Here is a 23,148-nt window from a genome sequence, read left to right on the forward strand (position 1 = left end):
CGAGATGTGGTGTTTGAAGAAAGTGAGCAGTGGGAGTGGGGAAAAGAATTCGACACACTTGTGGGTGCTGATCTAGAATGGGGTGATAAAACACAAAATGAGGGAGGTGATGGTAACATGGAAAGTGAAGATAAGTTTGAGGGTGGTAATGAAGCGGCAGAAAATGCAGAAGAGGATAATGAGGAAAAGCCACAAATTCAAGAGAAAGAGTCAGATAATGAGGAAGAGCCACAAGTTCAAGAGGAAGAATCACAAGTTTCAAGGAGAGTAAGAAGACCTCCTGCTTGGATGAATGATTTTGTAAGTGGAGACACTTTGTCAGATGATGACAACATTAATATGGGTCCTGAAGATCCAATTCATTTTCAAGATGTAGTGAAAGAGCAAAAATGGAGGCAAGCAATGGACAATGAAATCAGCTTCATTGAGAAGAAAAACACTTGGACTCTCACAAAGTTACCAAAAGGCGCCAAGAATATTGGAGTCAAATGGGTTTTAAGACAAAGCGAGACAAAAATGGGAAGATCATAAAACACAAAGCTCGCATAGTAGCTAAGGGTTACTCTTAGAAACAAGGCATTGACTATTCTGAGGTTTTTGCTCTAGTGGCTCGGTTAGATACAGTCAGAATAGTAATAGCATCAGCAGCTCATAAAGGATGGAAAATTTACAAGCTTGATGTAAAGTCAGCGTTTCTGCACGACGACCTGACCGAACAAGTGTTTGTTGATCAACCTAGAGGCTATGAGAAGAAAGGAAGTGAAGAACTGGTGTATCAAAACTCATTTAATTAAGGAGGGATTTCATGGCTGCCAAAGTGAACAAACCTCTTCACCAAAAGAAGCAAAGAAGGTAAAGTTATCATTATCAGCATTTATGTCGATGATTTAATTTTCACTGGTGATGATGAGTCCTTGATGATGGAGTTTAAAGCATCAATGATGAGGGAATTCGACATGACAGATTTGGGATGTATGAGTTATTTATTAGGTATTGAAGTTTTACAAAAGAAAGAAGGAATATTTATCTGTCAAAGAAGGTATGCAGAAGAAGTTTTGAAAAGATTTGGGATGTTGGAGAGCAATTTAGTAAGCAATCCTACTACGCCAGGGTTGAAGATTCACAATGATGCAGAGAGAGTACCTGTGGATGAGACTTACTACAAACAAATAGTAGGAAGTCTTATGTACCTCACCTCCACGAGACTTGATCTAATGTATGTTACAAGTTTGCTAAGCAGGTAAATGGCTAAGTTCACTATGCTTCATCTGCAAATTGCAAAAAGGGTTCTTAGATACCTAAAAGGAACAATGAATCTGAGAATTTTCTACAAGAAAGGGGAAAGGGAGTCAACTAAGTAGGTAAATGGCTAAGCCCACTATGCTTCATCTGCAAATTGCAAAAAGGGTTCTTAGTTACCTAAAAGGAACAATGAATTTTAGAATTTTCTACAAGAAAGGGGAAAGGGAATCAACCGGAGGAACTTGAAGCCTACACTGACAGCGATTATGCAGGTGACAGTGACAATCGGAAAAGTACTAGTGGATATGCATTTCTACTCAGTTCAGGAGCTGTAGGTAGCTTGGAGTTCGAAGAAACAACTTATTGTGACACTATGTGACAATCCATGCTTCGAATGAATGTAGATATGACCAATGAAAAAAGAACCAAATATAATGGTCATCATTGTATCCGATAATTGTTTAACAGGTTGTGAAAGCCCAATGAAGAGAAAATTAACATAAACAGGAGAACAAGTAACCAGATGCACTTGAAACAACATTTGAAATACAAACACAAACACAAAGAACCAACAACCTATTTCATTAGATGCTCTCTATTGTTGGTCAGCCTGATGTTGGTGACTTGGATTCCATGGCATAAAGGCCACAGGCTGACCTCCATACACCGGACCTTGATCAACCGGTTTCCCCATAATCACCCCAGGAGGACCAACGGGCTGCTGCTGAGACGGAACATAGTAGTAAGGCATCGAGCCTGCTGCGGTGGGGTCCACCACCGTAGGAATGGTAGTCTTAGTCACACCAAATCCCTCCTCCTTCAGTTCATCTCTAGGAATAACATCAACCAAAAAGTCGAAAACATCAGTGTTCGATATGGCAGCAGAGATATCGTTCTTCTGCAGAGTCCTTCTCTTGTTCTCTTCAGTGTGTTGCCACGACTGCAGAGTCAGCTCCTGTATGAACATCTCGCACGCCTTTGCGAATATAACAGGAGCCTCAGCAGAGATCATTCTCACATCCTTGTCAGACTTCATTATCTTCTTTATACGCGCCAGTGGGAGGCTGTGGTTCTTGAAATCCACAGTCTGTTCGATCTCTTGCGTTTGGTTTTCCCAGAAAGCTTGAAGCTGTTGATGCTGTTGCTGTTGCTGATGCTGGTGATGGAACTGTTGAGCTTGCTGGTATGCTAGCTGGTGCTGCGGGTTAGCGAAACCGGCTTGAGGTTGAACTGGACCAGATGGATACGGCTGGGAAGAAGAACCGTAATCCCCCATTTGATTTGCTGGTGCTCCAGCATGCTGTTGCTGACTTGGGTCCGATTGATCCATATCAAATATATGCTCTGCACAGATCTAAAAGGAAAAATAAAATGAAGAGAAAATTAACATAAACAGGAGATCAAGTAACCAGATGCCACTTAAAACAACATTTGAAATACGAATACATTCGGTTTAGAACATTAAATGCCTCTTTACTGTCAAAATTTGGTTCAAACTAAACACAATCAATAAATCTAAGCCTAGATTTGTTGCTTCCATGTATACAATATGAAATGAATGGAATATATGTATAGAAACAATGAAGAAATGTGAAACCTTGAGCAAAGAAACAAAGCCTTTTAAAAAAATGATCAATAATAAAATGATATAACTAAAAGTAATGTGTTTTCTTGTTTATAACGAAAGATTTCATTTTGTATGAGAATGTGCTAATTTGAACAAAACCCAGCTTCAAGAAAGCAGATCTATAGTTCATAGTCACACGCGAATCGCTACAATCAACAAAATCAATGTCGACTCCAAACAGAAAACTAATCTGCAGACTGCAGACCACATCCACATGCATGTATAAATGTCACAAGATAAAATCCAGATAAGAAGAAAAGAACAGTAAAGGATTGATATATAAGAGCCCTAACTATGAAATCAAAATCAAAATCAAAATCAAGAAGATGAAATCAATCAAACTTACAGAAGAAATAAAAAAAAAAAAAAAAAACTGGCATGCAATAGAATTGAAATACAGAGACGACAGAAAGAGAAAGAGGGAATTGTGAGTGACTTACCCTGTAAGTAGTACTTGGAAGTGAATGGATGTGAAGAAAAGCTTGAAGGGAAGAGAGTATATATTTATAGTTGAAAATGGGTGAAACGAGGGCTTCATGCAAAGAGGTTTAGGGAAGGAGAGAAATCGTGGGTCCAGTTTTTATTAAGATGCCTCCGACGCGTGTCAAGTTTTTGAAGTGGTGGTGGGTGGTGGTTGCGGTTCTGTATGGTTCAATTCAAACCCCATCAGAAACAGCCCTTTTACGCCAACAGCTTTGTTTCATTTCTTTCTTTTTTTATTCAAAATTAAAACATTTCCATTTTATTTACTTTTTAATATCAGTTTAAATATTAAAATATTATTACTTTATTTTTATAAAAAATTATTACAATAATTAAACAAAACCCACAAACACAATATTTTTGCTACCTTGTTACCGATATCTAGCCTCAAGCCGCCGTCAATCTGCCTCATCATCATAACATGAAATAAAATAAAAAAATAAAGGTTTCTTTTTCTTTTTTTAATTTGATTTTTACAATTTAATGAATGAATTAATTAAAATTAAAATATAAAAAGATTTATATATACTTTTTTTTAAATTTAATTAAAAACTTAAATAATTCACCGGTCAAACAAGATATCTAGAAAGGATGAAATCTTAAATATTTTTAATATATACTTTATTATTATATATTAATACTTTTACTAAAAATATCAAATTTTATAAATCATATTTAATTCATCTTTTTTTTAATTATATATTATTTAATTATGTTAGAAATTGTTAGAATCATTTTAAGTTTAAGGAACTATTATAGTCCCAAGCTTGATTTTTATTTCATTAGATGGTTCTCAATTATATCTTTATTCTCTATTAGTTGGTACTCATTATCTAAATATGTATTAAATTTTGGATATTGATTTTTTTTTTATTAAATTATAAATAACTTTAAAACCAATGATATCAAAATAAATATATATAAGTTACATACATACATACTTATATTGTAGTAATTAAAATAACAAAAGTGTTAGAATTGAAGACTAAATTAGAGAAAATAATTATTAAAAAAATATTAATAATGTTGAAAATAAAGATTAATAAGTGAGAAATAACATTTTTTTATTAAAAATTGTGAAAATAATTATAATGAGAAAATATTTTAGTTTACCTATGAAATTGGATAAAAGTATAATAAATAAATTAATAATATAATAGCTAAAGATTTAATAATGTCACCTTAGAAATAGGAGAACACGTGGTCTTTTCTCTTTCTTTTGATTATGACCGATTAACACATAATTCAAAATATTTATTTATTTTGTTTAATTTGCTTATTTATATATTTTATCGTTAATACATAGAATGTTGTAAAAGGATATTTATATATTTTATTGTTAGTATGCAGAAAATGTTGTGAAAGGGTATTTATATATTTTATTGTCAATATGCAGAGAATGTTGTAAAAGGGTGAGGATGACGACTAACACATAATTCAAAATGTTTATTTTTTTTTGTCGTTATCTTATTTATTTATATATTCTGTTTATAGTTTGTTTGTTTATATATTTTTTTAGCTTATTTATTTATATATTTTGTCGTTATCTTATTCATATATATATATATATATTTATCTATCTATCGTTAGTTTATTTATTTATATATTTTTTTAGAGTAATAACAAGTTAAAACAAAAATATATAAATATATATTTTAAAATATATATTATATTATATTTTTTAGAGAAATAATAGGTGAATGAATATATTAAATAAATAATTATTTTAGCATAGTATAATTATGTTTTAATCCAATATTACTTTTAGTATAAATTATATTTAAGTGTAATGAGTGAATATTTTAATTAAAATATATATATATATATATATATATATATATATATATATATTTATTTATTTAAAATGTTTAGAGTTTGTGATTAATTTGGATATATATATGTAAAGGTAAAAAAATACTTTCGTCAACCTAATAAAAACAAGTACAACCCTTCCTTTTAACGAACTAGACTAACAACTATTTATGTTTTATATTTCAACACAAATAACAAAACTTTACATTTTAAATTTTAACACAAATCTATATATATATCTAATGACGCCTCCTAATTTAATTAAGATAATTTCTCTCTCCTAATTTAATTAAGGTAATTTTTCTTTCCTAATTTAATTAAGGTAATTTATCTCTCCTAATTTAATTAAGGTAATTTCTCTCTCTTAATTTAATTAAGATAATTTCTCTGTCCTAATTTAATTAAGGTAATTTCTCTCTCATAATTTAATTATCTTAATTATTTTTCTTTTCCTAATTTAATTCATACTCTTTTTTTTAATTAAATTTTATTTCTATTATTATTATTGTTATTATTATTATTATTATTATATATATATATATATAATATTTCATTACCATATATTATCTAAAAAATTATCTATATTAATATTAATTCAAGATATAAACAATTTTGTTATAAACACACCTACCTTCATAAATTTTATATTTTTATATATACATATATATATATATATATATATATATATAAACAGTTTTTATTTTATAAATGCACTTACATTCATAATTTTATATTTATTTGTTACCTTATATATTTATTATATTATTTTTCATCAATAATTTTATGTATTTCATACATTTTTTTTCTCTCATATATATATATTTAATATTTTCTTTATGAGTATAAATAATTTTTATGTTTATATAAAAATTAACTAATTACTAATAAATATTAAATACAAAATATATATATACACAAAATAATAAAATTATTTCAACAATCATAGTTGGTCTAACGGTTTAAATTTTTACATTTCATGCTTAAGACTAGATTTCGGTTTAAATGTTTACATTTAATGCTTAAGACTAGAGTTCAAATCTCAACACATGCAAATTTATATTTTCAAGGTGGCGTAACTTTTAAACAAATGATAGACATCTGAATGTGTGAGGTCGGAATTAGTGGTTGGTCGAATGGTGGGTGGTCGGAATTAGTGGTTGGTTTGACGAGCATTTGAAAATGTGAGGTCAAGAGATGGAGGTCAGGTGGTGTGTGGTTTGTCGAGTGTGAGGTCGGAATTAGTGGTTGGTTTGACGAGAATTTGAAAGTCTGAGGTCTCGTTATGGAGGTTGGGTGGTGGGTAGTTTGTCGAGTGTGAGGTCAGAATTAGTGGTTAGTTTGACAAGTATTTGAAAATGTGAGGTTAGAAGATGGCGGTCGGATGGTGTGTGGTTTGTCGAGTGTGAGGTCGAAATTAGTGATTGGTTTGACAAATATTTGAAAATGCGAGGTCACGAGATGAAGGTCGAGTGGTGGGTGGTTTGTCGAGTGTGAGGTTGGAATTAGTGGTTGGTTTGACGAGCATTTAAAAGTTTGAGGTCACGAGATGTCGGTGGTGGGTGGTTTGTCGAGTGTGAGGTCGGAATTAATGGTTGGTTTGGAGAATATTTGAAAGTGTGAGGTCACGATATGGAGATCAGGTGGTGGGTGGTTTGTCGAGTGTAAGGTTGGAATTAGTGGTTGGTTAGGCGAACATTTGAAACTTTGAGGTCACGAGATGGAGGTCGGGTGATGGGTGGTTTGTTGAGTGTAAGGTCGGAATTAGTGGTTAGTATGACGAGTATTTGAAAATATGAGGTCACGAGATGGTGGTCGGTTGGTGGGTGGTTTGTCGAGTGTGAGGTCCAAATTAGGGGTTGGTTTGACGAATATTTGAATGTGTGAGATCATGAGATGGAGGTCGGGTGGTGGGTGGTTTGTCGAGTGTAAGGTTAGAATTAATGGTTGGTTTGACGAGCATTTAAAAGTGTGAGGTCACGAGATGGAGGTCGGGTAATGGGTGGTTTGTCGAGTGTGATATCGGAAATAGTGGTTGGTATGACGAGCATTTGAAAAAATGTGAGGTCACGAGATAGAGGTCGGTTGGTGGGTGGTTTTTCGAGTGTGAGGTCGGAATTATTGGTTGGTTTGACGAGCATTTGAAAGTGTGAGGTCACGAGATGAAGGTCGGGTGGTGGGTGGTTTGTCGAGTGTAAGGTTAGAATTAATTGTTGGTTTGACGAGCATTTAAAAGTGTGAGGTCACGAGATGAAGTTCGGGTGGTGGGTGGTTTGTCGAGTGTGAGATCGAAATTAGTGGTTCGTATGACGAGAATTTGAAAATATGTGAGGTCACGAGATAAAGGTCGGGTGGTGGGTGGTTTGTAGTGTGAGGTCGGAATTAGTGGTTGGTTTGACGAGAATTTGAAAGTGTGAGGTCACGAGATGGAAGTCGGGTGGTGGGTGGTTTGTGTGAAGTTGGAATTAATGGTTGGTTTGACGAGCATTTGAAAGTGGTTAGTGTTTAGTATTTACGTTGGATAAGAAGTATGTGGTCAATTGGGATTGGTTGTTGATTTGTTGAATTGAGAGTAAAAGAGATGTATATTAAGATTGATGAGTGGATTGTCGAAGGATATAAACATGAAAAAGTGAGTCACAAGATTATGGTTAGTGGGTGATTTGCCGAGGGGATAAAGAGACATATGAAAAAGTGTGAGTCACAAAATGATGGTCAATTAGAGGGTTGGTGGTTGAGTTTGAGGTGTGTCATTAATTGAGGTCAACTAAGATTGATGGTTTGATTGAAGGGATTAAAAAATGCATATGACAAAGTGTTAGTCACAAGATAAGGGTCAATTGAGGGGTTAAGTGGATGCTGAATAATATATATAAATATTAAGTTTAAGATTAAACTTAATTTTATCTAAAATATTTATAAATAAATAATATTTTATATATATACTTATTCGTGCAAATGCACGGATTCATGTTAGTCTCTCTATATATAATAACGTTTAATTTAAAATGTTGAGATGTACAACAAAAGCTCTCTCACAATCATCCACAAAATAAGATAATTTCTCTCTCATAATAATTATTTACCTTAATTATTTTCTCTCTCCTAATATATATATATATATATATATATATATATATATATATATATATATATATATATATATATTTACATTTCTTAATTTAATTATTAAGTATTTTTTACTCTCTCATCCCAAATACATATTTATATTTTTTTGGCACTAATAATATAAAATATTTTTTTATCAATAATTTTATATTAAAATATATAATATTACATAACATATTTATTTTTATATTTAATAATAACAATATATTTATATATATAATAATGCTTAAAGTTAACAAGCACTACATTAATTCATGTCATTAAATATATAATCCACGTCATCAAATATTTTCTCTCTTCTCTCTTCGTCTTTATTTTTTAATTATTTTCATTATTATATAATATATATATATTATATATATATATTATAATATATATTTCTTTATCATATATTATCTAAAAAATTATTTATATTAATATTAATTCAAGATATAAAAAAAAATTGATTATAAATGAACATAACTTCATGATTTTTATATTTATTTTATTTATATATAAATATAAACAATTTTATTTATTTTTATAAATTCACCTACCTTTTATATAAATACATTTTATCTTTTATCATACATTTTTTTTTCTCTCATCATATATATATATATATATATATATATAATATTTTTTATGAGTATATATAATTTTTATGTTAATATAAAAATTAACTAATTGGTAATAAATATTAAATACAAAATATATATGCATACACAAAATAATAAAATTATTTCAACAATCATAAGTCGTCTAGCAGTTTAAGTGTTCACATTTCATGCATTTCATGAAGATATTCTTGAATATAATATATGTGGCGCAATTTTTAAACAAATCATAGGCATCTGAAAGTGTGAGGTCATAATTAATGGTTGTTTTTTATGAACATTTGAATGTCTGAGGTCACGAGATGTTGGTCGGTGGTTTGTCGAGTATTATATTGGAATTAGTGGTTGGTATAACGAGTATTTGAAATTGTGAGGTCACGAGATGGAGGTATTGTGGTCGGTGGTTTGTCAAGTATGGTATTAGAATTAGTGGTTGGTATGTCGAGCATTTGAAATTGTGAGGTCACGAGATGGAGGTCGGGTGGTGGGTGTTTGTCGAGTGTGAGGTCGGAATTAGTGGTTGGTTTGGCAAGCATTTGAAAGTGTGAGGTCACGAGATGTTGGTCGGGTGGAGAGTGGTTTGTAGAGTATGAAGTTGGAATTAATGGTTGTTTTGAAGGGAATTTGAAAGTGTGAGGTCACGAGATGAAGGTCGGGTGGTGGGTGGTTTGTCAATTTTGACGACGGAATTAGTGGTTGGTTTGGCGAGCATTTGAAATTGTGAGATCACGAGGTGGTGGGTGGTTTGTCGAGTGTGAGGTTGGAATTAATGGTTGGTTTGAAGAGCATTTGAAAGTGTGAGGTCACGAGATGGAGGTCGGGTGGTAGGTGGTTTGTCGAGTGTGACGTCAGAATTAGTGGTTGGTTTGAAGAGCATTTAAAAGTGTGAGGTCATGAGATGGAGGTCGGGTGGTGGGTGGTTTGTCGAGTGTGAGGTTGGAATTAATGGTTGGTTTGACGAGCATTTCAAAGTATGAGGTCCCGAGATAAATGTCGGGTGGTAGTTAACTAATTGTTAATAAATATTAAATACAAAACATATATGTATACACAAAATAATAAAATTATTTCAGCAATCATAAATGGTCTAACAGTTTAAGTGTTCACATTTCAAGCGGGAGACTAGGTTTCAAATCCCAAAACATGCAAATTTATATTTTCAAGGATGTATTATTGACTATATTATATGGTGACGTAACTTTTAAACAAATGATAAGCATCTGAAAGTGTGAGGTCGGAATTAGGGGTTGGTTTGACAAAAGTCTGATGTCGCGAGATAGAGGTCGGGTGGTGGGTGGTTTATCTAGTGTGATGTCGGAATTAGTGGTTGGTATGACGAGCATTTAAAAGTGTGAGGTCACGAGATTGAGGTCGGGTGGTGGGTGCTTTTTCGAGTGTGAGGTCAAAATTAGTGGTTGGTGTGGCGAACATTTGAATGTGTGAGGTCACGAGATGGAGGTCGGGTGGTGGGTGGTTTGTCGAGTGTGAGGTTGGAATTAATGGTTGGTTTGACGATCATTTGAAAGTTTGAGGTCACGATATGAATGTCGTATGGTGGTTAATGGTTGATTTGACATTGGATAAGAGGTTTGTGATCAATTGGGGGATTGGTTGTTGATTTGTTGAAGTGGGAGTAAAAGAGAGGTTGACTAAGAGTGATGAGTAGTTTGTCAAGGTATAGAGGCATATGAAAAAGTGTGAGTCACAAGGTTAAGTTCAGTGGGTGGTTTGCTGAGGGGATAGAGAGACATATGAAAAATTGTAAGTCATAAGATGAGGGTCAATTGGAAGGTTAGTGGATGGAGGTCGTGTGGTGGGTGGTTTGTCGAGTGTGAGTTTGAAATTAATAGTTGGTTTGACGAGCATTTGAAAGTGTGAGGTCACGAGGTGAATGTCGGGTGTTGGTTAGTGGTTGGTTTTGCGTTGGATAAGAGGTGTGTGATCAATCGGGGGATTTGTTGTTGATTTGTTAAAGTGAAAGTAAAAGAAAGGTTGACTAAGATTGGTGAATGGTTTGTCGAAGGAAAAAGTCATATTAAAAAGTGTGAGTCACAAGATTAGGGTCAATGGGTGGTTTGACGAGAAAATACAGAGTCATATGAAAAAGTGTGAGTCACAATATGATGGTCAATTGAAGGGTTAGTGGTTGATTTTGACGAGATATAAGAGATATGTCATCAATTGAGGTCGACTAAGATTGGTGGGTGGTTTGCCGAAGGGATAAAAAATGTTTATAAAAAAGTGTAAGTCACAAAGATTAAGGTCAATTGAGGGGTTAAGTGGGTGCCGAAAGGATAAAATATATGTTAATATTAAGTTTAAGATGAAAATTAATTTTATCTAAAATATTTATAAATAAATAATTTTTTATATATATTCTTATCCGTGCAAATGCACGAAATGCACGAAATTCATGCTAGTTGTATTAATGATAGAGGAACAAAAGATATGAAGAGAATGTTGTGGAAGAGTGATTATGACCGAACAAACCCATAATTAAAAAATTTATTTATTTTGTTCATTATTTTATTTATTCATATATTTTTTAGTTAGCTTGTTTATTTATATACTATTTTAGCTTATTTATTTGGGAAAATTAATAAATCAACTAACAACCTATATAAATATATATTTTTTAAAAAATATATATTTTATTATATTTTTTTTATAGAAATAACATGAGAATGAATATATTAAATAAATAATTATTTAAGTAATTTATTGAGTAGAGAGCATGACTCTATTTTAAATTAAGTATTATTTTAAGTAAAAATTATATTTTAATGTAATGAGTGAATATTTTAATTCATATTGTCATAAGGTGATTATGACCCACTAATACATCATTCAAAATATATTTTGTTATCGTTAGAATATTGTGAAAGGGTGATTATGACTTACTAACACATAATTTAAACTGTTTTTTTTTGTCGTTAGCTTATTTATTTATAAATTGTTTAGTTTATTTATTTATATATTTTGTAGTTAGCTTATATATTTATATATTTTTTTAAATAATAATAATGGAAAATTAATAAATTTAACAAAATATATAAATATATATATTTTAAAATATATATATATATATATTTTTTTAAATATATATATATATATTATATTATATTTTTGAGAGAAATAATAGGAGAACGAATAAATGAAATAAATAATTATTTAAGTGATTTGTTGGAGTATGACTCTACTTTGAATCAAATATTATTTTTAGTCTAAATTATATTTTAGTGTAATGAGTGAATATTTTAATGCACAAGTCAATGATAGATGAGTTAAAGATAGACATAATATGTTGTGGGAGGTGATTATGAACGAATAACACATAATTCAAAATATTTGTTTCTTTTTTCTAACTTATCTATTTATATATTTTCTAGAGTAATAAAAACTAAAATTAATAAATCAATTAACAAAAATATATAAATATGTGAATGAATAAATTAAATAAATATTTTTTAAGTAATTTTTTAAGGAGAGTGATTATGTTTTAAATCAAATATTATTTTTAGTATAAATTATGTTTAAGTGTAATGAATGAAATTTTAATTCACATTGTTCTAATAATAGATGAGCTAAAGTTATTTAGAAAATGTTGACAAAGGTTAATTATAACTTAACTATTTATATAGTTATTTAGAAAATTTAATAAATCAACTAACAAAATATATAAATATATATTATATTCTTTTTTTTTTAGAAAAATAATAGGAGAATAAATAAATTAAATAAATAATTATTTAAGTAATTTGTTGAGTAGAGGATATAGTTCTACTTTAAATCAAATATTATTTTAAGTATAAATTCTATTTTAGTGTAATAAGTGAATATTTTAATTTACATTATCAATAATAAAGAAGTTAAAGATAGACTGAGAATTTTATGGAAGGAGATTATGACTGACTAACACATAATTTAAAATATTTATTTATTTTTTGTTATTTGCTTATTTATTTATATATTTTGTCGTTAATATGCAGAGAATTATTAAGAAGGTGACCTACTAACACATAATTCAAAATGTTTATTTTTTTTTATTGTTATCTTATTTATTTTTATATTTTGTTGTTAACTTGTTTATTTATATATTTTGTCGTTATCTTTTATTTATATATATATATATATATATATATATATATATATATTTTTGTCTAAACAAAAAAATGAATAAATCAACTAACAAAAATATTTAAATATATATTTTAAAAAATATTAATTATATTGTATTTTTTAGATAAATAATAGGTGAATGAATAATTTATATAAATAAATATTTAAGTAAATTTTTGAGAAGAGTGTGATTATGTTTTTATTCAAATATTATTTTTAGTATAAATTATATTTAAGTGCAATAAGTGAATATTTTATTTTTTTATTGAAGAGGGTGATTATGACATACTAACACATAATTTTTATTTCTTTTATCGTTAGCTTATCTATTCTATCTATTCATATATTTTTTCGTTAGCTTTTTTATTTATATATCATTTTAGCTTATTTATTTATATATTTTTTAGTTAATTTATTTATTTAATTTTTAGAATAACAAGAAGGAAAAATAATAAATCAACTAACAAAATATATAAATATATATTTTTTAAAATATATATTGTATTATATTTTTTAAAGAAATAATAGGAGAATGAATAAATTAAATAAATAATTATTTAAATAATTTGTATAGCAATGTAGGTATGACTTAGTATAAATTATATTTTAGTGTAATAAATGAATATTTTAATTATATTGTTAATGACAGATGTTTTAAGATAAACAGAGAATATTTTAGCTTGTTTATATATATATATATATATATTTTTGTCGCAAGCGAAAATTTAATAAATTAACTAACAAAATATACAAATATATATATTTAAAAATATATATATTATATTACTTTTTTTAAAGAAATAATAGGTGAATGAATAAATTAAATAAATAAATATTTAAGTAAATTTTTGAGAAGAGTATGATTATGTTTTGAATCAAATATTATTTCTAGTATATATTATATTTAAGTGTAATGAATAAATATTTTAATTCATATTGTGTTAGAGGAGCTAAAAATATGAAAAGGATATTGGGGAGGTATAATTATGACCCACTAACAAATAATTCAAAGTTTATTTCATTTGTTCGTTAACTTATTTATTCATATATTTTCATTTTTCGTTAGCTTGTTTATTTATATATAATTTTAGCTTATTTATTTATATATTTTTTAGTTAACTTATTTATTTGTATATTTTTTAGAATAACAATAAGGGAAAATTAATAAATCCACTAACAAAAATATATAAATATATATATTATATTATACTTTTTTAGAGAAATAATAAAAAAATGAATAAATTAAATAAATAATTATTTAAGTAATTTGTTGAGCAAGTTTATGACTGTTTTGAATTAAATATTATTTCTAATATAAATTATATTTTAGTGTAATTAGTGAATATTTTAATTCATATTCTTAATGATAAAGGAGTTAAAGATGGATAGAAAATGTAGTGGAAGGTAATTATGACTGATTAACACATAATTCAAAATATTTATTTTTTTGTCGTTTGATTAGTTTTTTATTTATTTTTTTATCTTTTTTTTGTTGGTATTGAGAATGTTGTGTGAAAGGGTATTTTTTTTGTTATTATATTATTTATTTATATATTTGTTCGTTAACTTGTTTATTTATATATTTTGTATATATATTTTATTTTTTAATTTTTTTTAGAGTAATAACAAATGAAAATTAATAAATAACTAACCAAATATATAAATATATATTTAAAAAAAATATATATATTATATTATATTTTTGTAGATAAATAATAAGTGAATGAATAAATTAAATAAATAAATATTTAAGTAATTTTTTTAGAAGTGTATGATTTTGTTTTGAATCAAATATTATTTTTTAGTATAAATTATATTTAAGTGCAATTAGTGAATATTTTAATTTTTTTTTGAGGGGTGATTATGACCTACTAACACATAATTTAGAGTTTATTTATTCATATATTTTTTCGTTAGCTTGTTTATTTATATATCTTTTTAGCTTATTTATTTATATATATTTTTATTAATTAATTTATTTATTTTTTAGAATAATAAGGAGGAAAAATTAATTAATAAATCAACTAACAAAATATATAAATATATATTTAAAAAATATATATATTATAATATATTTTTTTAGAGAAATAATATGAGAATGAATAAATTAAATAAATAATTATTTAAATAATTTGTTGAGTAGGGTATGACTTAGTATAAATTATATTTTAGTGTAATGAGGAAATATTTTAATTATATTGTCAATGAGAATGTGGTGGATGGTGATTATAACCGACTAACATATAATTATTTTTTTGTGTGGATTGCTTATTTATTTATATATTTTTGTTAATAGTATGCAAAGAATATTGTAAAGGGTGATTATCACCGATCAAAATATTTATTTATTTTTTCGTAGCTTATTTATTTATATATTTTTGTTAATAGTATGCATATTTTGTTCATAGTACGAATGTTGTGAAAGGGTGATTTTGACCGATAACACATAATTCAAAATATTTATTTATAATTCAAAATGTTTATTTTTTTTAAGTTATCTTATTTATTTATATAGTTTTTGTTAGCTTGTTTATTTATATATTTTTTTGCTTATTTATTTATATATTTTTTGGTTAGCTTATTCATTATATATATATATGGTCGTTAGCTTATCTATTTATATATTGTTTTAGAGTATTAATAAGTTAAAATTAATAATTCAACTAAAAATATTTATATTTTTAAAATAATATATATTATATTATATTTTTTTAGAGAAATAATAGGTGAATGAATAATTTAAATAAATAATTATTAATGTAATTTTTTGAGTATATAAATTATATTTAAGTGTAATGAGTGAATATTCATTCATGAGGAGCTAAAGATATGAAGAGAATGTTGTGAAATGGTCCAGGGTTATTAGGGTTATTAGGACTAACTAACACATAATTGAGAAAGTTTAGTTCTTTTGTTGTTAGCTTATTTATTCATATATTTTGTTATTTACTTGTTTATTTATATATTTTTTAGCTTATTTATTTATATATTTTGTCGTTGTTTATTTATATATTTTTTGAGTAACAAGAAGGAAAAATTAATAAATCAACTAACAAAAATATATAAATATATATATTAAAATATATATATATTATATTATATTTTTTTAGAGAAATAATAGGAAAATGAAAAAATAATAAATAATTATTTATATAATTTGTTTAGCGTAATATGACTCATCTTTCAATTAAATATTATTTTTAGTATAATTTATATTTTAGTGTAATGGTGAATATTTTAATGATAGAGGAGTTAAAGATGGGCAGTGAGTGTAGTTGAAGGTGATTATGACAAAAATTCAAAATATTCATTGTTGTTAGTTTATTTATTTATATATTTTGTCGTATGTAATAGGTGATTAATACTCACTAACATATAATTTAAAATGTTTATTTTTTCTTCGTTATCTTATTTAATTTAATATTTTGTTCCTTAGCTTGTTTATTTTTATATATTTTTAGCTTAATTATTTATATTATATATATATATATTTTTTGTATATTTTTTAGAGTAATAATAAGAAAAAAAAATTAATAAATCAACTAATAAAAAATATATATATTTTTTAAAATATATATTATATTTTAATTTACATTGTGAGGTTAAAGAATGGCCGAGAATGTCGTGGATATTCATTAATTTTATCGTTTGCTTATTTATTATTTTTGTGTTTATCTTATTTAATTTTATATTTTGTTCGTTAACTTGTTTATTTATATATTTTTTAGCTTAACTATTTATATTATATATATATATATATATTTAGTTTATTTATTAGTATATTTTTAGAGTAATAATAAGAAAATATTAGTGGGGTATCACTTTCTTTGAATCAAATATTATTTTTAGTATAAATTATATTTTAGTATAATGAGTGAATATTTTAATTCATATTTTGAATGATAAGTGGTTAAAGATAGGCAGAGAATGTCGTGGAAGAAGGTGATTATGACTTACTAATAAATAATTCAAAATATTAATTTATTCATATATTTTATCGTTAATATACAGAGAATGTTGTGAAAATGTTGTGAAAGAAAGTATAACTGACTAACACATAATTTGACTAACACATAATTTAAAATGTTTATTTCTTTTTTCTTTATCTTATTTATTTATATATTTTGTCTTTAGCTTGTTTATTCATATATATTTTAGTTTATTTATTTATATATTTTGTGTTAATATACAAGTAGATATATTTTGTCGTTAACTTATCTATTCATATATTTTTTAGAATAATAACAAGCAAAAATTAATAAATCAACTAACAAAATATATAAATATATATATATATATATATTATACTTTTTTAGAGAAATAATAAAAGAATAAATAAATTAAATAAATAATTATTTAAGTAATTTATTGAGCAAATTATGACTATGTTTTGAAACAAATATTATTTTAATAATAATAAATTCACATTGTGAATAATAGAGGAATTAGAGATAGACTGAGAATGTCGGTGGAATGTGATTATGACTTACTAACAAATAATTCAAAATATTTTTTTTATGTATTTTGTGTTATTACGGATAGAATGTTGGAAATGGTGATTATGACTAACTAACACATAATTCAAAATGTTTATTTCTTTTGATGTTATCTTATTTATTTATATATTTTATTATTAACTTGTTTATTTATATAAGTTTTTATCTTATCTATTTATATATTTTAGAATAATAATAAGTGAAAATAAATAAATTAACTTAAAATATATATATATATATATATATATATTAAATATATATATTATATTATATTTTTTTTAGAGAATTAATAAGAGAATGAATCAATTAAATAAATAATTATTTAAGTAATTTGTTAAGTAGAGAGTATGACTATGTTTTAAATCAAATATTATTTTTAGTATAAATTATATTTTAATGTAATGAGTCAATTCATATTGTCAATGAGAGAGGAGTTAAAGATATGCAGACATGAAAAGTGATTATAGTGACTCACAAATAATTCAATTTTATTTATTCATTAGCTTATCTATTTATATATATCAACTAAAAGTATATAATATATTTGGATTATCTACTAATGACAAATAAATTTTTTTTTCATTAATAGGTAGAGTTACAGAGAATGTTTTGAGATGGTGAATATGACTACATAACACATAATTCAAAATGTTTATTTGAATTATCTTATTTATTTATATATTTTGTCGTTAACTTATTTATTTATATATATTTTTAAGAGTAATAACAAAAGAAAATTAATAAATCTAACTAACAAAAATATATTATATTATATTATGTTTGTTTATAGAAATAATAGGTGAATAAATAAATTAAATAACTAATTATTTAATTAATTTTTGAGCATATAATTATGTTTTGAATCAAATATTATTTTTATTATAAATTATATTTAAGTGTAATAAATAAATATTTTAATTCACATCTTGTCATGATAAATGAGTTAAAGGTAATCATTTAAAGGTAAGAAGAGAATTTTGTGGAGGAGTAATTATAACTAAACTAACACATCATTCAAAATGTTTATTTCTTTTTGTTCGTTAGGTTATTTATTTATATATTTTGTAGTATATTTATATAACTTATTTATATATATATATTTCATATATATATATATATATTTTGTTAGTTAGCTAATTTATTTAGTTAACTCATCTATTTATATATATATATTTTTTAAATAATAAAGGAAAATTAATAAATTAAACAAAAAAAATATATATATATATATATTATATTTTTTAGAGAAATAATAGGAGAATGAATAAATAAAATTAATAATTATTTAAGTGATTTGTTATGACTCTAGTTTAATCAAATATTATTTTTAGTCTAAATTATATTTTAGTGTAATGAGTGAATATTTTATTTCACAAGTCAATGACTGAGAGGATGATATGGAATGTGATTATGTATAGTATGTAGAAAATGTTGTAAAAAGGTGATTATCACCTACTAATACATAATTCAAAATAATTTTTTTTGTAGTTAGTTTATTTATTTATTTTGTCGTAGTTAGCTTGTTTATTTATATATTTTGTAGTATATTTATATAACTTTTTTTTATATATATATATATTTCATATATATATATATATATATATTTTGTTAGTTAGCTAATTTATTTAGTTAACTCATCTATTTATATATATATTTTTTTTAAATAATAAAGGAAAATTAATAAATTAAACAAAATATATAAATATATATATTTTAAATATATATATATATTATACTTTTAGAGAAATAATAGGAGAATGAATAAATAAAATTAATAATTATTTAAGTGATTTGTTGAGAGTATGACTCTAGTTTAATCAAATATTATTTTTAGTCTAAATTATATTTTAGTGTAATGAGTGAATATTTTATTTCACAAGATGATATGGAATGTGATTATGTATAGTATGTAGAAAATGTTGTAAAAAGGTGATTATCACCTACTAATACATAATTCAAAATAATTTTTTTTGTAGTTAGTTTATTTATTTATTTTGTCGTAGTTAGCTTGTTTATTTATATATTTTTTAGCTTATTTATTTATATATTTTGTGTATCTTATCTATTTATATATTTTCTAGAGTAATAAAAACAAAAACTAATAAATTAATTAACAAAATATATAAATATGTGAATGAATAAATTAAATAAATAATTTTTTAAGTAAGTTTTTAAACAAAGTATGATTATGTTTTGAATCAAATATTATTTTTAGTATAAATTATATTTAAGTGTAATGAGTTTAATTCACATTGTGCTAATAATAGATGAGCTAAAGATATTTAGAGAATGTTGTGAAATTGTGCTAATAGATGAGCTAAAGATATTTAGAGAATGTTGTGAAAGGTTGATTATAACTTATTAATTTATATATTTTGTAGAGTAACCAGAAGGAATAATTAATTAAATAACTAATAAAATATATATATATATATATATATTATATTATATTTTTTTTAGAGAAATAATAGGAAAATAAATATATAATTATTTAAGTAATTTGTTGAGCATTATGCTTTAAATCAAATATTATTTTAAGTATAAATTATATTCGAGTATAATAAGTGGATATTTTAATTCACATTGTCAATAATAAAGGAGTTAAAGATAGGTGATTATGTCGTGAAGGTGATTATGTCGTGAAAGGTGATTATGATAACTAACACATAATTTAAAATATATATATATTTTTTTTTGTCGTTTGCTTATTTATTTATATATTTTGTCGTTGTTAATCAGGTTCGAGGCAATGCAACCAATGCAATTGCATAAGCCCCACTTTTTAGTGGCCCCAAATTTTAAATTCTTTAGTATATAATATTATTAATTATATATTATAAAATATCTATTTTACTGTATTATATTTATTTCCTTAAAATAAGCTCACTTTCTCTCTCTTTTTATAAAAATATTTTTTTCTTCCTCACTATTATATAATAATAATATATATATATTTCTTATTTCTCACTTTATATTATATTAATATAATTATATATTTTTTTTTTCTCTCCATATTATATATAATATAATAATATATTAAATTTCTCTCCATATTATTAATATATTTCTCTCTCAATAACCATTTTATATTACTAACCCTAATTATATTGTTTATGTAGTCGTTTTTTTATCTTTAATGTTTGATTTTATTTTATCATAAATTCAACCCTAACCTAATTGTAAAAATCATCTTTGATGTTCTATTTTAATACTTTTAAATTTAATTTTTTATTTATTTTTAATCTTATGTTTATCTTCATAATCTTTTCTCATTTTAAAATTCTATCATTTTTTTCATTATAAAAACATTATACACAATATACCACAAATATTATAAAAGGAGATTTTAACATTACCAAAAACATATAAATACAACCATAAGTATTTTTTTTCTTTTTTGTAATCAATGATCTAGTTATATATTTAAATTGTATATTTAATAAAAATGTACAACTATATATTATATTTATTTTAATTTTTGAGGCCACAAAATTTGTATTTGTATTGGACCTTCCAACTCTTAGGACCAGCCATGTTGTTAATATACTAGAGAATTATTGAGGAGGTTATCTACTCACACATAATTCAAAATGCTTATTTTTTTATATCTTTATCTTTTTTATATTTTGTCGTTAGCTTGTTTATTTATATATATATATATATATATATATATATATATTTATTTATTGTTCACAAGCAAAAAATTAATAAATTAATTAACAAAATATACAAATATATTTCTTATATTATATTTTTTTAGAGAAATAATATGTGAATGATTAAATTAAATAAATAAATATTTAAGTAATTTCTTTTAGAAGAGTATGATTATGTTTTGAATTAAATATTATTTTTAATATTAATTATATTTATTTATATATATATATATATATATTTTAGAATAAAAATAAGGGAAAATTAATAAATCAATAACAAAATTATATAAATATATATATTATATTATATTTGTTTTAGAGAAATAATAAAAGAATGAATAAATTAAATAAATAATTATTTAAATAATTTGTTAAGTAGGTTTATGACTACTTTGAATTAAATATTATTTTTAATATAAATTATATTTTAGTGTAATGAGTGAATATTTTAATTCATAGGGTCAATGATGAGGAGTTAAGTTAAAGATGGGTAGAGAATTTAGTAGAAGGTGATTATGACTGATTAACACATAATTCTGTTTATTTCTTTATCGTTTGTTTAGTTAAATTTTTTTAGAGTAATAACAAGTGAAAATTAATAAATCAACTAAAAAAATATATAAATATATATTTTAAAAAAATATATATTATAATATATTTTTTAGATTAATAATAGGTGAATGAATAAATTAAATAAATAATTATTAAATTAATTTGTTGAGTGAGATATAACTCTGAATCAAATATTATTTTTAGTATAAATTATATTTTAGTATAATAAGTGAATATTTTAATTTACATTGTGAATAAAGGAGTTAAAGATTGGCAAAGAATATTGTTGAAGATGATTATGACCTACTAATACATAATTCAAAATATTCATTTTTTTTTGTCGTTATTTTATTTAATTTAATATTTTGTGTTAGCTTGTTTATTTATATATTTTTTTAGCCTAATTGTTTATATATTATATATATATATATATATATATATATATAAATATATTTTTTAGAGTAATAATAAGAAAAAATTAATAAATCAATTAACAAAAAATATATATATATATATATATATTTAAAAACATATATTATATTTTAATTTAAATTGTTAATATAGAGGAGTTAAAGATTGGCCGAATACATAATTCAAAATATTCATTTATTTTATCGTTTGCTTATTTATTTATAGATTTTCTCGTTGGTAGTATTTAGAGAATGTTGTGAAAGAGTGATTATGAAAATGTTTATTTTTTTTGTCGTTAGCTTATTTATTTATATATTTTTTTTTAGCTTAAATATTTATATTATATATATATATATATATATTTTGTTTATCTATTAGTATATTTTTAGAATAATAATAAGAAAAATAATAATAAATTAACTAACAAAATATATATATATATATATATATATATTTAAAACTATATATTATATTATATTTTTTAGAGAAATAATAAGTGAATTAATAAATTAAATAAATTTTCCTAAAGCAAGTGGAGTATCTCCGCCGTAAAAGCAAGAAGTATAAATTATATTTAAGTGTAATGAGTGAATATTTTAATTCACATGAACACTAGAAGAGATATGAAGGAAATGTTGTGGAAGGGTCAACTTTTTCTGACCAGTTAACCCATATTAAAAAAAATTATGAACGACTAACACATAATTGAAAAAAAAAATATTTGTCTTTATCTTATTTATTTATATATTTTGTCGTTAACTTGTTTATTTAAATATTAATTAGCTTATTCATATATATATATATATATATATATATATATATATATATATATATATATATATATTGTCGCTAGTTTATCTATTTAATATATTATTTAGAGTAATAATAATCGAAAATTAATAAATTAATTAACAAAACATATAAAGAGAAATGATTAGGTGAGGGAATTTGATGAGGAAATTTGGTGAGGGAATGACTTTTCATAATATTATTTGCTGAAAAAATCAAATAATTTCTATCTTTTCTAT

General features: G+C 24.3%; 2 protein-coding genes across 2 annotated transcripts; one reads left to right on the forward strand and one right to left on the reverse strand.

The window, feature by feature from the left end:
• Positions 1–920: 920 nt before the first annotated feature.
• LOC124938998 (uncharacterized mitochondrial protein AtMg00810-like) lies at positions 921–1,621 on the forward strand. The gene is made up of 3 exons (XM_047479516.1): positions 921–1,240; positions 1,286–1,357; positions 1,456–1,621. Exons 1-3 carry the CDS (start codon positions 921–923, stop codon positions 1,619–1,621), a joined length of 558 nt encoding a protein of 185 aa, XP_047335472.1.
• A 215-nt stretch (positions 1,622–1,836) lies between these two features.
• Positions 1,837–2,580, reverse strand: LOC124940255 (nuclear transcription factor Y subunit C-2-like). The gene has a single exon (XM_047480753.1). It carries the CDS (start codon positions 2,570–2,572, stop codon positions 1,838–1,840), a length of 735 nt encoding a protein of 244 aa, XP_047336709.1. The 5' UTR covers positions 2,573–2,580; the 3' UTR covers position 1,837.
• Positions 2,581–23,148: the final 20,568 nt, after the last annotated feature.

The sequence above is a fragment of the Impatiens glandulifera genome, chromosome 5 (assembly GCF_907164915.1).
Source record: "Impatiens glandulifera chromosome 5, dImpGla2.1, whole genome shotgun sequence".
Taxonomy (NCBI): Eukaryota; Viridiplantae; Streptophyta; class Magnoliopsida; order Ericales; family Balsaminaceae; genus Impatiens; species Impatiens glandulifera.

Coding starts and splice junctions, on each gene's coding strand:
- LOC124938998 (XM_047479516.1), top strand. CDS start 921: ATGGAGTTTAAAGCATCAATGATGAGGGAATTCGACATGACAGATTTG. Junction 1,241..1,285: donor GTTACAAGTTTGCTAAGCAG/GTAAATGGCTAA, acceptor AATTGCAAAAAG/GGTTCTTAGATACCTAAAAG. Junction 1,358..1,455: donor GGGGAAAGGGAGTCAACTAA/GTAGGTAAATGG, acceptor ATTTTCTACAAG/AAAGGGGAAAGGGAATCAAC.
- LOC124940255 (XM_047480753.1), bottom strand. CDS start 2,572: ATGGATCAATCGGACCCAAGTCAGCAACAGCATGCTGGAGCACCAGCA.